The sequence below is a fragment of the Ciconia boyciana genome, chromosome 2 (genome assembly GCF_034638445.1).
Source record: "Ciconia boyciana chromosome 2, ASM3463844v1, whole genome shotgun sequence".
Lineage (NCBI taxonomy): Eukaryota > Metazoa > Chordata > Aves > Ciconiiformes > Ciconiidae > Ciconia > Ciconia boyciana.
Window position 1 is genome coordinate 153,830,698 of NC_132935.1, and position 16,469 is coordinate 153,847,166.

General features: G+C 36.6%; 1 protein-coding gene across 9 annotated transcripts in view; it reads right to left on the bottom strand.

The window, feature by feature from the left end:
• Window positions 1-16,469, bottom strand: part of CUL2 (cullin 2) — a 55,093-nt gene that overhangs the window by 28,229 nt on the left and 10,395 nt on the right. For 7 of the 9 annotated variants that reach the window (XM_072854630.1, XM_072854623.1, XM_072854625.1 and 4 more), the window contains exons 3-6: window positions 16,081-16,210; window positions 14,100-14,194; window positions 6,590-6,695; window positions 1,665-1,747 (exon numbers count right to left, since the gene is read on the bottom strand). In XM_072854630.1, coding sequence (XP_072710731.1) covers window positions 1,665-1,747; window positions 6,590-6,695; window positions 14,100-14,194; window positions 16,081-16,210 — 414 coding nt within the window. The remainder of the gene's footprint in view (window positions 1-1,664; window positions 1,748-6,589; window positions 6,696-14,099; window positions 14,195-16,080; window positions 16,211-16,469) is intronic. The other 2 variants (XM_072854626.1, XM_072854629.1) reach the window with 1 other exon arrangement.

Sequence of the window (16,469 nt, forward strand, 5' to 3'; positions counted from 1 at the left end):
GAACAGCTGTAATAAGTTCTCTCTTCTATAGTTCATTACATGATATGCAATTACAAAGTGGCTAGAACAAACAATACAAATTGTTGGATGTATATTTTGAGAAACAGAGTTGAATTAACTTCTTTGAGATCACACTGAAGAATCCTTAACAACAGAGGGGAAAAAAAATCCAGACCCAACCATTAGAGACAACGACTCCAGTTTTATTTAAAACTTTCCAAATGGTTTAATAACAAGTAACATCAACCTGTTACAGTCTCAGTATCTAATGCCCCACAGAGCCAGTGACAGTCTTGATCTAAATACGCTTCAGAGGTCTGCTGTAAGCCTCAAGGTAAACACATACCATTACTTTTAAGAGGCATCAGATGTCTGCTGAAAAAGGTTTTAACACAGATTTCCACTCCCACCCGCCAGTGAAATACACAGATTGACTAAAACGAGTCTTCAGTGTCACTGTGCTTGATGTAACAAAGCATAATTTCCTCCATCATGACTTAGGGAATCTTCATTTAGTAAAAATAAATTGTTACAGTCCAACATATGGATAAAGCAGTATTAACACTGGTTACAAAGGAAGCATGGTTCAACAGCTGAAAAGAAATAAATACTTCCTGGCTTCAGAAATACCAAGAGGGACATCATGTCAGTTACTCAGTCATCAAAAATTTAATTCAAGAAGGAAAAATAAAATGGTAATATTAAAATCAGACTTTTAATGCCTTATAAATACAACTTTTTGTCTGACCAAGTGCATGTCCAATGCACTTCAATCAGCCAAATTACCTCATACTTTCAGTTTACCTACACTAGCCTGGTCACCTGAGCCAGGCACACAATCACTCAAAAAAAACCCAGTCATTAGGCAACTCCAGAGCTACCCTGAACAGCAGTAAAAGTGTAAAAACTGATGGAACTTACTACAGACGTTGTGTGTAGTTGTATGTTTAAAAATTTCTGTTTATTCATGAATAAAAGGATCCTTTGGGAACTAAATAGTACAAAGGTTTTAAATCAAAACTTAAAAAGCCCCAAGCCCTGTAACTACCAGGGTCTTGTTTAAAAGTAACAAAGATATTAAAAAATAAAATAATTCCCTCAAAGTGCAAAAAAATAATTATTTCAATTTCATTCTAGTAAAGCACCAAGAATGTTAACTGAAGTCACTCATCTGAACAACAGAAACCCAGAAGCTTAGTCTTCCTGGCAGATAAGCAAGAACTGTTTTAGGTCCCATGCAAAGCAATATAGCTTTTCTGGCTTCAGCAAATCCTTGCATAAGGCCAGGTCCTTACGTTTACTGACAGCACAGAAGCCATAAGTAGTCAGCATCAGGAAGAGAAAAAGGCAAAAGGCACCCTATGGAACCTGGAGAATGATCCTAACTACTCCCCAATCCCATTGATAAGATGGGTTGCCGAAACAGAAAAGATCAGTACCCTTGGGTTACAGTGAATTAACTATTTTCTTTTCAGTCTTTTTCGACACATGCAAACCACAAATATGTAGCTACAATGAGAAAAGTTGATAAAACATCATCATCAGGTAAAAAGCTACCTTCAAAAAAACCATAAAAGAATTTGGTCAAAGTTCCCAGACTTTTCAAAGTAAAAAAGTGCAATACCCCCACATTGTGTTAAAGCAAAAAATAATCAAGCACTCACTTTTTTATTTCTCGGAGGAGCATCCGAATAAGGATGGCCTGCAGTGGCTCAATCATTAATTTTCTCCACATATCAAGAGCTAGCTGTCAGGACACAACACAAGTTTACATCAATAAAAACTATTAAAAAAAACCCCAAAACAAAACCAAAGAGGACAATTCCCCATTCAGGATTTTTAAAATTAAATTGTTAGATACCCTCTTCTTTCTCCTTTTTAAATTCTTTTGTTCGCCACCGCCCCCCCCCCCCCCCCATTTGTCAATATATTAATATATTATCATTTTTCTTCTAGAACATCTGGCTGCATTCAGATGAAGATCACACAGATCTGTACACTAGCAGTGTCAGACACAGAATTCCTAGTCAGGCAGTTGAATGCATGCTTCCTACACACCTAATCCGTCTGATTTATTCCTTGGTTTATCTCTATCAAGGATTCTCAAATGCATATAAGGGCGCTAAACAAGTTGGTTACAAGGGCAAGTTTTGAGTGTACATATAAATAGAAAATCTGCACAGTAATAGGTAAGTAACATGCTTTTCTACCTGAAGTGTTTGAATGTGTGCAGACACCAGTATTTCTAAAAATCATAGCAAAATGAGCCTCAGCTGACAAAAGTGAATGTCTCCTGGCCAATTTGTCAGAGGTCAGAACCAAAGATACAGAGCCCTTATATCCAGCACACAGAGAGCATCTCCAAACTAAGATGCATACAGCTTAAGCAAAGTCACTGGCAAGCCAATATTTGACTTAAATGGAATTCAAATCACCTTCATATTAGGGATAGGTCACCCTATTCCTAATATATCATTAGAGGGATCAGTCAAATGGACTCAAATATCTCAAACTCTTGTGGATGAAGTAATTGCTCCCAAAACATACCATTTTTAAAAACACAACTGCAATCGTTCAAGGGAGTTTCTACACTTAAGTCAAAATTGGATTTAAAGCCCAAAGGGGATAATGTGATCCCTCATATGGGGGGAATACCCACACACATTTGAGACCTCTAAAAACACCTACCAGTGAGTAGTAGACTGGGAAAAAAATGAAATGCCCAAAATCAGTGAGGACAGAGGGAATATTGCTGCTAAGAAAGCTTTGACATAACTAACAGGCCCTTAACTGTAAAAATTAAAATATTGATCAGGTATGTCTTAACTGAAAGTAGGCATCCAGCTATCAACTAGGTATCCGATCTGATCCACTTCGTGAAATAAACCTTCCTTTTAAAGAGCAGACAAATGAACTTGCTCTGTCTGTCAAAGCTATCCAGCACCCATGCTGTAATACAGGGTACAGAAGTCTGGGAGGTAAAGCTGACCTAACTGCATCATAAGCAGGTTCAAAGAAGAAGTAAAGGTTTGCTTAGAAATCAAAAGAGATAACATTTTGAAACCAAAGTTGCCTTAGAAGTGATTTTCACTGTCTTGCCTTGTGGAGAGTAGTTGTACAACAGTTAGAGGAAAACAGTTTCCCTAAGACATCAGAAACTCATCCAGCAGAGAATGCTGAAAGAAGCTAGTTCTGGAGGGGGGGGGGGGGGGGGGGGGAAAGACTGACATTTTGTGACTATGAGGTGAAGGGGACAACCTCAGATAACTACTCTGCGATGTGGTCTCTGAAATGCAATCTCTAATGTGGTACCTCTCACATATGATCTACCAATCCAAAACAGCTTCAAGTTGCCTGTTGGAATTTCCTTGTCAAGTTAACTACAAACAGGTCAATTCAGCAACTTGATGTATTAGTTCAAGAGACTTTTTTCTCCTTGAAGAGCGGGACTGATCTTACTTCTCCACCTAGAATGATGATACAGAACACAGCAGTTTCTTCCATTTTCCAGAATCTGTTGCCCCATGATGGGGGAAAAAAACAGAAGGCACATCATAACTACCTTCTAGCTCAGGGCTCCCATAGAGTCATTGAAAACTCAGAAGTCTGAAATTGGTGATAGGAGCTCAACTCAGAAAAGCAGTATCCTTCACCATGCATTCATGACATCAGAACAGAAAAAAAAAAATCCCTTGCAAGCACTGGCAGACTCCTTTCATCAACTGATCTCATCCTGTATTTTTCCTGGTACAACAATTACTGAATGTCTGGAACTCTTATCAGTATGCTAAACTGTTTGAAGCCATGCACATACACGTCACATACGCACCTCCGGTCTCTTGTAGGTACCTACTGTTACACACCCCAGAAGAACTAAGCAAGCATGTACTCGTTTAAGATTACTGAAAAGCTCCCAAAGTTTCATTAGCGCACAGGAGTGATGCTGAGACAGCAACTTCAGTACATAGGGAGTACAGTGCTGCTTCTACAAATTCTAAATACTGGGCATTATTTCTGTAACTTCATGCTGAGACTGAAGAGAACTATATATAAAATAAGTGTGTTTGCTCTTGGGTAGATAAAGGACAGATCATCTCACTCATTTAAGAGGAATAAATGATAATTCCTTCCATTCTAAAGTCATGAACAACTGAGATAAAGACTTTTGTCAAAGCCCTTAGTGCAATCCAAAGAATAAAAGACAGAATCCTAAACAGGAACCATAACAAAAGAGAAAATCCTTTCAAAACAAAGACTTGATAAATTTGGTGAATGCCTTGCAGGTCAAGAAATGTGAATTAATTTTATTTCTGGGGCAACAAATTCACCAAATCCAGTGCTACAATTTAATGCACTTAAACTACTTGAGTGTAGGACTCAAGTCTCTGTTCCTTTTCAGGGCAAAGGAGTAACTGCCATAAACCTAATCCTACACCAGTAATGAACAGAGATTAACTTTCCTGCCTCAACATCCAAAATCTACCTCCCACTACTACAGACTACAAAGACATTATTTGGTAAAGAGAAATGGAAGGAGTCTTGGGGACTGAGATAATCAACAACTCATTAGTAGAATTCAAGACATCATTATCCAGAACATCTTTGTCAAAAACCAAAGGCTGCCAGCTACAGTTTAAGAATCTTGATCTTCCCCATAACCTGCCCAAATAATGAGCTAGGGATGTACTATCCTACGAACAACTGCTGGGAAGCTCGAAGAAAAGTGTGCATCATTGTCCTTCTACCCCATCTACGATTCCATAAACACAAGGAAAACTGAATACTCAAAAAAAGCTGAATTATCAGGTCTGCTGTTTGTTTTTCTTTGGTAAACATATCCTAGGGCAGAAAGCTATGGACAAAAGTTGCCACTACCATCCTTTGGGTGATACCTCAGAATGGAGTTGCACACTGAAATGGGGGGCAAATTCATTAATATATCAATCAGCATCACCCAGCCTCAGGAAAAAGCCCAGAACAATTCCCAGCCCCCAAAGCAGCTGAACTAACAGTCACTCGCACAGAGCTAAGGACTACCTCTGACAATTGTGGGAACATACTCGGCTAAATCTCAGTCTGAGGAAATAAGGAATAACATTTACGTCATTTTGAAGACACCACAAACAGCACAGCGATATGTGCTTCCAAGCTCTGATAAGCCTTTACAGATGCCAGTGAATAGCAAGCCTTGCAGACAGCACAGCACAAAAGAAGAATTTTCTTTCCTGAATTGCCTTGAATTAAAGTATATCATGTTTCTGGTATTTTTTTCAGCCTACTCCCCAACCTGTCAGAGGATCAGCAATTTCAACTGGCAGTGCTATCTTCATCAGCTGGATAGCTGGGTCAGAAGCACAGAAGATGCTTCTTCCTGCACCACAATCTCTCCTTACTCTTTATTAAAGGCAGCAGAGATCTCTTACTTAAAACAATGAAATCCAAGAGCTAGAACAGTAACCACTGACAGGTCAATTTCTGATGGTAAGAAGAAAAAAAAAAAAAGTGTTTTCTCTAGCTTTCCAAACCAAAAGAGAAGAACCATTTGCTTCCCTTTTAGAGAAAAAGGCAAATGTAGAGAGGAAAAGAAAAAAGCAAGACACCACTACAGATGATGACAGAATAAAATGAATTCTCCAGCTAGCAGTGTGTATACATACAAAGCAAACAGATACACAGACAAGCATTCAAAAGAAAAGTTTCTATTCAACTGTATTCAGGATTGTGTTTTTGTTCTGATTCAGACTGAAAAGGTGTTTTCAAAATCTTCTTAAAGACGTACTGAAACACTTCGTTTTGAAAAATTTGGAAGAATTTTTTTTACTGTAAAATTGTCTTTCACTTTCTTATATTTCATGGTAACAGTAGCGACGAAGTGCAGAAACGATGTATACTTCACTTCTGCATAGCTGAAGTGCACATGGTGGTACCTCAGAACATAGTCCCACTGCTAACAATTTTTTTTCATTTTATAGGTATTTAAAAATGAGTCTTAGCCTCTCCAACTTACATCGGTAACTGTGTTAACACCCTTGTGTTTGCCCCAGATTACTTTTTTTTTTTGAAACATAAGTCCTCCCTACATGATACTTTTGTGCACAGAATGTCTTTTTTCCCCAAAATCTCTGAGTTGCTACAACACAAGCACAAAACAGCCTGCATTAGAAAATAAGATGTACAGTATTGCAGAAGACTAGTCTCAAAAAAAGCTGTTACACTCTGTGACATCAAGAAATAGAAGCCTAAAAGTAGTATTTCCAGGGTTCAAAAAACAAAAGTACTGCTTCTTCAAAACATTTTCTAGATAGTAGTGTCACTTAATAAACCAAAGGGGTTTTTTGCAAAGTGGTATCTATTATCACATTTTAAACTGAAGTTCTACAATAGTTTTCGTATTTGCTTATTTTTTTCCTTAGGTGACTATTTTTCTACATCAAAACTGCAATCTCATTTTACAAAGGGTTCAGTGCTTACATCTATTTAACTATTCAGATTCTGTGACACAGAAAAGTCAAAATTTACAAGGACAAAGCTGAACTTGTAGTTCTTCTGCATATAGTTTATATCCACTCCCACCTTCAGAGATACCTACCTCTCCTATTTCCATCAATGGTTCATTCATATCCACCCCTCCATAACCATACTGAAGATCAGCTTCAGTCAATTTGTTCTTCTTAATAAACTGTGTGTTGAGGTACCTATAGAAATAAAGATACTCCAATCAAAACAGGCAAAAGTTAAGCTATTGTTTTTTTTAAATAAATTTGAATTGTGGAATGTCTTCCACATCACAAAAGACAACCTCTTTTAACCAATGCCACTGCTATCCGTAGGAAATTCTTAAAACACAAATGACTTCCATTTAAAAGATCTTACATCACATCAAAACAGCACAGTGTTATTGAGATATCAAATAGTAGTCTGATATATCACTGTTAGCATTTGCTTGGTGTGCAATATACTTGTGTAAGAATCCAACCTTTCAACATACACTGCCATATTACTCATACATGCATATGCAAAATAACTGCCAAATTCTGAGCAGTTGACTAGTATTAGAGTGATAATTTACTTATTTTTAATGATAGAAAAATGTTCCTGAGTATCAGATATTTCTAAGTAAAATTTATTTTCTTCTACCTGTACTGTTCATTATTTTGCATTTGTCTCAGACTAAAACACAAAAATAGTGTCAATTTTTACAGGGCCAATTTTTGTCAGTTTGATCCCTTACTCAGGCCATGGTAACTAGCAAACAGCTGTATTACAAATTTTTAAGATAAGAGAAGAATTTACAGAAATTATTTTAATTAATAGTTAAAGAAGAAATGTTATAAATGCTTTTTTTAATTTTAGTATTAAGTATTTACTATTGTATGCTTATTTTTTATAAATAAGAGAAAATGGTTTCTGCACAAGACCTGATAAAATGTCCCTCAATTCTCAGTATTCCCTTAAAAGAAATAAAATAACATTTTTAAACTGAACCATTCTCCTTCTCTTTCACAGATACCTGGGAAAAAAATTCTAATATCTTTTATAACTACACTTATAATATTTGTTCTGTTAGTGCTTACATGAGGTAACTGAGAATTTTTTTTTTTAAATTCCAATCCAACTAGCAGTTTTGAGACGCCCAGTTTCAGGCACTGAAGAGAGCCAGATTACTGAAGCGCTTTAAGAGATTCAGTCTTCGGAGGCTGCACCAGACTAGTCATGTCTGAACACTTTGGGCAGGAAGGCAAATTACAAGCAAAGAAGAAAAGGAGGAACACACTATGGAAACCTGTGAACTTGAAAGAATTTAGGACACCACAGAGTCCAAAGAAGGAAGACTTGTGATAGTGCAGTGGTGACAAACTGGAATACAGTGGCCTCACCTACTTTCAAACTCCAGAGTCTTACAGAGTACTGTAAACCGCTCTGCTACCATCAATAACAATCATAAATTGTAAATGCAGGTCTGTGTAGAAGGCTACAGGCCCGCCATTTCATATAAAACTTGTGTGGACATCCAGAATAGTGGGAACACAAGCCTTAAGCAGGCATGCTGCTTGATGATACTTCCTGCCCCCCCCATGTGAACAAAGGCAGCAGCTGCCATGCTGCTTTTTCCTGTTAAGCTTGCTAAAAAGGAAAGCTCTATGCTCTTCTCATTCACACCCTCTCTTTCATCAGCACATGCCTTCTCAACAAATCCAGATCAGGCAATTGATCCATCTTAAAACTAACGTAGCCAGAAGTAAATAAACAAGTTTACCTAGATCAGGTACCCCTGAAAAGATCTACCCGATTCAAGCAAAAACTGGGTGGCAAGAAGCGGGCAGGCAGAACCACCTGTGGCAAGAGCTTCACCACACTCTGCCTCAAAACCAACATTTGCCCACATTTCCTCTCCCCTTCCCCTGCTTTTACCATCAACTTCCAGAACCAAGTGCAAGCACAAGCAAATAACTGCAAAGGATGTGCAAACAGTATAATCTCAAATCAACTTCTCCACTGAAGTCACAGACCATTTTTCACCTTGACTAATGACTTCAAATACTTCATCTGTATTTCTTACTTTCAGAAGACAATCCATAAGGTTCATCTCTAACCTACTGTGGAGACAAGGATTGGGCATGAATTGATAATACCAGAAATTATACCCACAGACTCTTGCTATTATTGAGATAAAACTTTCAGGTGAAAATTTTAAATACCTGATCACACAGCTCAGGCCCAATTACTTGAGAGTGCACCTGTACAGGCTTATAGTTTACTGTCTGATGAGGAAAATGGCAAACAAGATGAGAAAATTGAGGTTTGTTTCCACTCATGGCATTAGCAAAGCAATATACCTTTTGGTATCCAAACCTCAAAACACTCCCACCAAGCTTCCACACCAGAAAGAGGTTAAAAAGTTTGGAATTTAGAAGAGTGTTAAAACTCATTCAAAACAAATACCTGCTCTACAGTGGAATACTGAAAGACAGTGTTCCATCTAAATTAACAATATCAGGAAAATGCCTGGTACATGAATATTTTTATGGGCAAATTTTTCAGATATAAAGGACTTGGTAATTCAGCAAAATAAAAGGGTAAGTTCTTTTACAAGGAACTTAGGAAAAAAAATAAACTACAAAAACTAATTTAACAATTAGAAGGGTAACTAATTATTGGGACAGGTTACCTGGTAACTTTCATGAATTTGGTACTTTTAGATCAACCAAGGGCAATACACTAACCATAGATTACTATTCTAGACACAGTGACCACATTCCCAAAGCAACGTTTCCACACCTCAATAGCCCACAGTGTCCTTGGGGAGACAGACTTTGCAAAGCCTTGTCAGAAGGATTAGATGTGTATTTTTTCCTTTTAATGTTTTATTTGGTTTTCATAGTTTGAATTACATACTCCTGGGTAAGAAACAAATATTAGTGTTGGCAAAACAGGCATGTGAAATTTAGCTTGAATGTAATAAACCTAAGAGCGTCCCTGTCTCAAGTCAGCTCCTGGTTATTTTCTTATGTTCTCCATGATAAACCCAATAGAATTTATCTCCTTTAAGTCTTTGTCCATCCATTATATGACACCACAAAACAACATACATGATTATATATCTTTCTGGAAGTACCATACTTTTTTAAGCAAAAAGGGTAGACGCCCTCTATTCAGATTTTTTCCTCCTCTAAAAGCTCTCCAAAGATAAAGAGGAAACTTTAAAGTAACCATTTTTTTTCCCCCTGCCCCTGCCCCCCTTCTACACACGTAGTCAGACTGCTATACTGATCCCCAAAATGGCACGCGAGCCTAGCAGAAGAGTATACAGTTTTGCTAGAACTGTATAAACCTGACCAAGTGCTGAGGAAATTGCTTTCAGAAATTTGCACTGCCCTGCTAACGATTTTCACAGGTCACTGCAAGTGCTCATGGACAGAGAAATGGATAAAGATCCTATGCGGCAATATCATTCACTCTTCTGACGTATAGAAGGCAATTAAGAAAATGTAACTAATTAGCTAGGAATAATTATTACAGTTAGTTTTTCAATATTTTCTTCAACCTACCACTTGCATAATTAAATTGCTTTGCAAGCTACAGAATGCATATGCAACCATATGACAAAGTTATAAACGGGTACATTACTGTATAATAGGAATTAGCAGTTGTATTAATGTTTTCAGTAATTTTCACGTGCATTCATATGGTCAGCGGTGCTAAATCTATCCGGGGACCAGTTATGAACAGTTTTCCTCATGGGTGGATACTAAGTCAGACGTTTGTCTTGTGGAGCCAACAGCAAACCAACCACCTCCGTGGCTGCATTAGCAAGAATGTATCAGCAAGCTGAGGGAGGTTCTTGTTCCCTCAGCACTTATGAGGACATACCTGGAATTTTACAACCAGTTTTGAGTACCCAAATACAACAAATCTGGACAAATGGAAGAGCACAGAGAAAGCCCACTGAAATAGCTAGGGTGCAGAGCATGAGACATACATGAGAAGAGGATAAGCTCTTCTCGGAGGAGCACAAACACAAGAAGCAATGGACACAAATTGCAGCATGACAAATTCCAGACAGACATTCATTCTAAAAAGTTTTCCTGTGAGTAATCAAGCACTAAAACAGCTTGCTGAAAGGTGGCAAAAATCTCTGTCCTTGAAGGAGCTCAGAATTTGACTCAACAAAACCTTAACCTGGTTTAACTTTGAAGCTAGCCCCACTCTGAGCATAACGTTGAAATGGATGACCTTCAGAAGTTTGTTCACACCTTTTTTTTTTAAAAAAAACATTCCAATGAAAACATGCAATGGTGACTTCACAAGAGCTATACTAAAAGCAGCTGAACGACTGTGCTTTATACAAAGAGAATGCTTTAACATGTCTAGCAGTGTACACATACAAGTGCTCAACATTGGAAATTTTCATAATCCAGTATCTGTTCTGATTCACTTGTAAGCACAGATAAAGTATTCACTGGTTTACGGATTTGTAAAATAGGGTTGAAGTCATCTACCACAATTTGAGGATTAGCTAATAAATGAAAGCCATTTCATTATGACAAAGCACTGCAGACACTAAAATTTTATGAATCCAAGAACCATATCAAAATGATGACACCAAAAATAAGTATCTGATGTGGAAGTAAACCTCCCAGGGCTACCAAATGCTATAGCCTAAAATGAAGGCAGTTCCTTCAGCGGAAGAAGTTTCAATAGAAAAATATCATTAATGTTAGGTTCCCATCAACATTTGAACTTCTTGTTTGTTTAAATCTTCCCCATATTTATTAAGTTACATAATTAGTAAGCAAGATTAGGAGCAGCAGCTTCTTAAAGCTTAAAAATTGAGAAGGCGACTGGAACTAATATCAGTTTGAATTGTGTTACAGGTTACTGTGATACTATGCTTAGAATCAGAATACAAATTACTCCTATCACAACAAAACTGGCTAAAGTTTAATCCTGAATGGGAAAGAAGATGTCTCACATAAAATTACAAAAAGAAAGAGAACTAAGATTAGCCTAAAGAACTAAAAATTACTATACATTAGTATGCTAGTATTATTACAAGTGTTTTAAAAAAAGACAAAACTGAACAAAGCAAAAGCTGCACTATGTGTGTTTAGTTTTCAGGATTTTATTATGAGATCTTAAAACTTCAGCTTTTTTTTTTTAAAATCATTTAAATTAATTTCAATTTGCTGGATAAGAAAACCCTCTGGTTACTTGAAATAAAGGTACACAAAACAGATTTTTTACAAGTACGATTACCTGTGAAAACACCAAGACACTGATAAGCCCCAAAGTCCAGCATTATTTTTATCTATTATGTTTATCATCAGAACTAACAAAAACAACTGAAGAAGTTTCTTTAACATCAAGTGTTCCTGATTCCACCAGTTTTATCATCTTGGTTTAGTCAAGCATTTATGGGATTTTAGTCTTCAAACTGAATCCAAATTTGTTCTCCTAGCAAAACGGACCCAGGGGGTAGGTGAGAAAAACAATCCAAAACCAACACCAAAGAAAGAAAACATTTGACTGCATTTCCAGTCACATGATTGGTCTCACATTTTATAAATTTTGCTCAAAAGTAAAGTGTCTTACATTTTAGTAGTATTTCAAATATTACCTATCAGGGTAAAAGGTTTAAGAAGCAGAGATGTGAGCCTATTTAAATTTTAAAGGAATCTATTTAAAACTAACATTAAGATTACTAGCTGTAAAAATTAATCAGTTTTCACTGCTGGAAGAACTATACAAATCAGATTCTGGGATACAACAGAGTCGACTAATTTATGGTACTTTTTTGAGAGCAGGTGTGCAAGTAAGAAAAGAACTCCGACTGCTTTATAAAAACCAGATTATCTCCTTATGGTCTTCAGAAGTACTTTCAGCCAAAACTTTCTCTCAAAAAAAAAAAGTGACATAACAACTTAATGAAGTGTTTCCAGTGCATGAAAGTCGTTATGACTCTACTAATCAAGCACTGAATTATTTCTTGCCTTCATGTGAAAGGGTCTTTTAGTTCCCATTACAATGTACTTTTTTTATTACTGAAGAGAAAAGTCATACCCTTTAGAGACTTTTAAAAGATAGTATATGACAAAACTCTGAATTTCGACACAAAGAAAGAAGATATAACTTTGAGGTAAAATTATTTCCAACAGAACACCTAACAAGTACATTTTCTGGACCAAAACATCATATGCAAAGCAAGAAGAAGAGTTAGAATGGGCAGAGGTGGCATGAAATAAATAACTTCAGAGTTTGAGAACCTGGCTTCACTGATATGTGAATATCACTCTACTGAGCTTATATATATGTACAGGTCGGTTTGTGCGCATAATAACCTTCTGGAAAAAAATGCCCTAGCTTGTTTAAAAATAAAACAAAAAATCAGGTTCACACTGCTGGAGAAGTATTTTAACTTGTTGGTTTAGGACCAGAAGCACTTGAGCACTCAGAAAAACTGTTACACAAAGCAGAATTAGTGAGATTCATACACATTAAATAGGATCCCCCCCCCCAGGTCTCCAGTTAAGTCAGTGACACTTTATAGAACTAAAGTTTGCAAGGCCAGCACAGACTCCATCACATTTGATCCCAGTTTGCTAGCAATAATTAATAGATTCTACAAGATCATACATACATCTCTTAACATAATAGTAAAGGTCTTGAAATCCTTTGTAAATCGTCACATCATATCATCAAATAAGTACAATATTAGTAGTGCCTCATAAGTTATATTTACCTGCTGGGTGTCACATGCATAATGGACACTAGAACGTTCAACCTAAAGTCAGAGTGGAATTAAAATCCAAATCCTAGTAAATCCAAAGCCATCTCAATAGAGTTATAATTCTAGGAGCTCATGAATGGGTGAGTTTTATATGCTTAATGTATCACTAGTAGCAACAAAACACACTCGCAATTCAGGAAACAGTAGAAGTACAAAAGTAACAGGGGTTCGTTGTGGTTTTATTTGTAGACTTGACTGTTATCTACTGAAAAAACCTGCAAAATTGATTGCCTGTATACAGTCTATTAGTTTCTGAAGTTCTCAGAAAAGAAACAAGGAGAAATTTTCACTCCCTCTCCAACCCCTGCAGTTCAAACATTCACCTGAAAAGAAAGGACCCAAAGAGCATATAGCCTTGTCTGAAAAGTTCTTGTAGAAGGGAGAGCTGTGTTTTTGCTAAGGTACATGGCTAAGCTTTGAAACAAACTATGCTGGTTCAACTCAACACTTCAGTACCAATGCCATCCTTGTAGAAGAACACCTAGGATTATGAGCTACTTCACTGCAGGGTTGATTAGCACCAACATATTTGGCACTGCAACATGAGAAACAACAGAGGTAGAATATATTAGTAATGAAAGAATAGTAGGAATCACCTTGTATAATTACTTCAGTGGTAAGGAGCAGCACACAGAAAAACCTGTTGGAGCATTATTCCTTTTTTCTCATGTTCTGCTACCATAACTATATTCTCTCCAAAACCGATCTGGGGCATATTCAGCTATTGCTCTCTTTAAGCAACATTCTTGGACTTAAGCTGCAGATCGCTGTAATAATTTCAAAAGTTTAACAACTCATTTGCAAAGCTTACCTGTATAAACAGTCCATATAGTCTGCCCCTTTGCTATACTCTTCCCAGTATCTGTGATACATAACCAGTACTTGTTCTTCAGCTTCCAGAACTCTCTGTGAAGGAAGACACACACACACAGCTCGCTAAAATTAGTACGAACATCGCATACATATATACAAAGTTGTAACAGGATTATTATTTTGGAATAACAATCACAGATTCAAAATTAAGACCACACCTAAGCTTTAACCAGTCTAAAAATAACATTGTTGCAATGACCAGAAAACTAGCAAATCTTCATACGACAAAGTTTTGGTAAGCCAGCTACAACACCTGAAGTTGTTTTATTTTGCATTTTAAAAGAACAATCTCTGTAATGTATTATTTTCTATTCATCTTTACAGAAGTACTTGCTTGAATAAGCATGGTTCATATTCTCACATCGTACTGGTGGGATAACTCACATAACTATTCCCTCACTGACACAGATCAATTTTAAATTCATGCAGCCACATGCACACTGGAGGAGTTGCCTAACTATAACCACTTAAAATCAGTATGCCTTACTGGTTAGACAAGCCCTTATACTTACCAAGAATCCTGGAATAAAACAAGTTTAATAAAGCACAGATACGCGCAAACTTAAACACGTCTTAAGTTTGTAAATCTAGGCCCAAATCTTTTGGAATTTATGTGAATCACCGCCTAAGAAGTTGCTGATGTACTTAACTTCTCAAAATATATTCATACGTCAAAGGAATAAGTTCAACAATTTAAACAAATTAGTATGAGTTGTGAAGGAAGCTGAGATCCTAGGAATTCAACTATAATTCTCTCTAGAGTATGTAATTTCAAACTCTGGCTCAAGCAGCAAAGAAGCCTATGCAAAAATAATGTAAAAGAGGAAAGCTAGTAGACAAAATAGAATCAAGAGTGCTCTCCTCTGCAGTATGAATTTTGCGAAGGTTTTCCAATATTATTTCCAAGACAAATGGTGGATAGCGAATTTCAAAAACGGATGTATGCTTTCCACTGCTGCCCACAGCTTCTACTGTGCTGGCACCTGCCTGATCATCCTAAGTGAGCTCGTTCTGCTCACTAAATAAATGAAGAACTTTTTTGGCCAAGCTGTCTGACAGTTTAGTGAACTGATTTAGTCTACCAAAGTGTCAGAGGTATCCTCTCTGCAACCAGTGGAACTACCCATTAAGATACCCAGCCTATCTTGTCAAATACACAGGTACCTAAGCTCAAAAAAATAGCATCAAGCCATTTAGCAGTACTGTCCAGAATTTGCAATTCTTCATTCCCTATACAGACACCAAAGACAGGTGGACATATTATTTAAATCTACTTCTCTTTTTACTGAAATACAAGGAGACACTGCTCATCCATCCTTATATTCAACATGATGAATCATGATTCTGTTGAAATTAAGTGTCTTAGCTGATGAGGCAGAAGTTAATTCACAGCTATATAGGTATACAAGTATTGTTATTTGCCATAATAAATAATTTGTCATTACTTCCTCCCCTCTCAAGCATTTTTGTTATTTTATTTCCCACATATTTCACAAGTTTTCTTTAGTAGAATATATACAATCAGTTTGCAAGACACCAGAGTAGACACTTTTACACTGTAACAGAAGACTAATGACAAACTATAGCACATTTGGAAAACGAAGACATTTCTGTAACTTGTTTGATTATAATTCAACAGAAAAGAACATAATTTTCAAGCCAACAATGAATATTTTATATAAATCATAAGTGTTGGCTTAAAAAAGAAAGTTCTTTCTTTTGTGTTGCATATAGACAGACATCTATAATCTGTCTACATAGTGTTGCATCATATATGTGTTGCATATATCAGGTAGATATATATTCTATCTCTGGAACTCTGTCATCTGTGATTTAGCCTCATAAAATCTGCATACCTTCATACACACAAAACAAACAAAACCCCTCCCTAAAGTCAAAAAAGGACAAAGAATACCTACATGTACATCAGTAACTCTATAGGTTACCTTGTGCAAATGGCGTACGTGATTTTCCAAAAAAATTTTAGTCTCAGTATAAAGTCTCTCTCCAAGAGGTTCAGGATAGGCCACACACAAAGCATAAATGTCTCTGGGCTCAGAGTCAAGGTTTGTATCTACTTAGTGTGAAAACTTATCAACAAAATTTAAGATTTATAGAAGTTTTTTTCCTCTCACACACATTTTAGATTTTTTTTTCAGTTAAGCACAAAAGATAAAATGAGTCATTTTCTGAAATTAGTGTAAGTCCTGGTTTGTGAAGAATCTAAGTTTTCAGTGTCAATAATAAATTTTAAGTAGTGGAAGGTGAGGGAATGTTAGAGCTAAGATCCTGGAACTTCTGGTAGCCC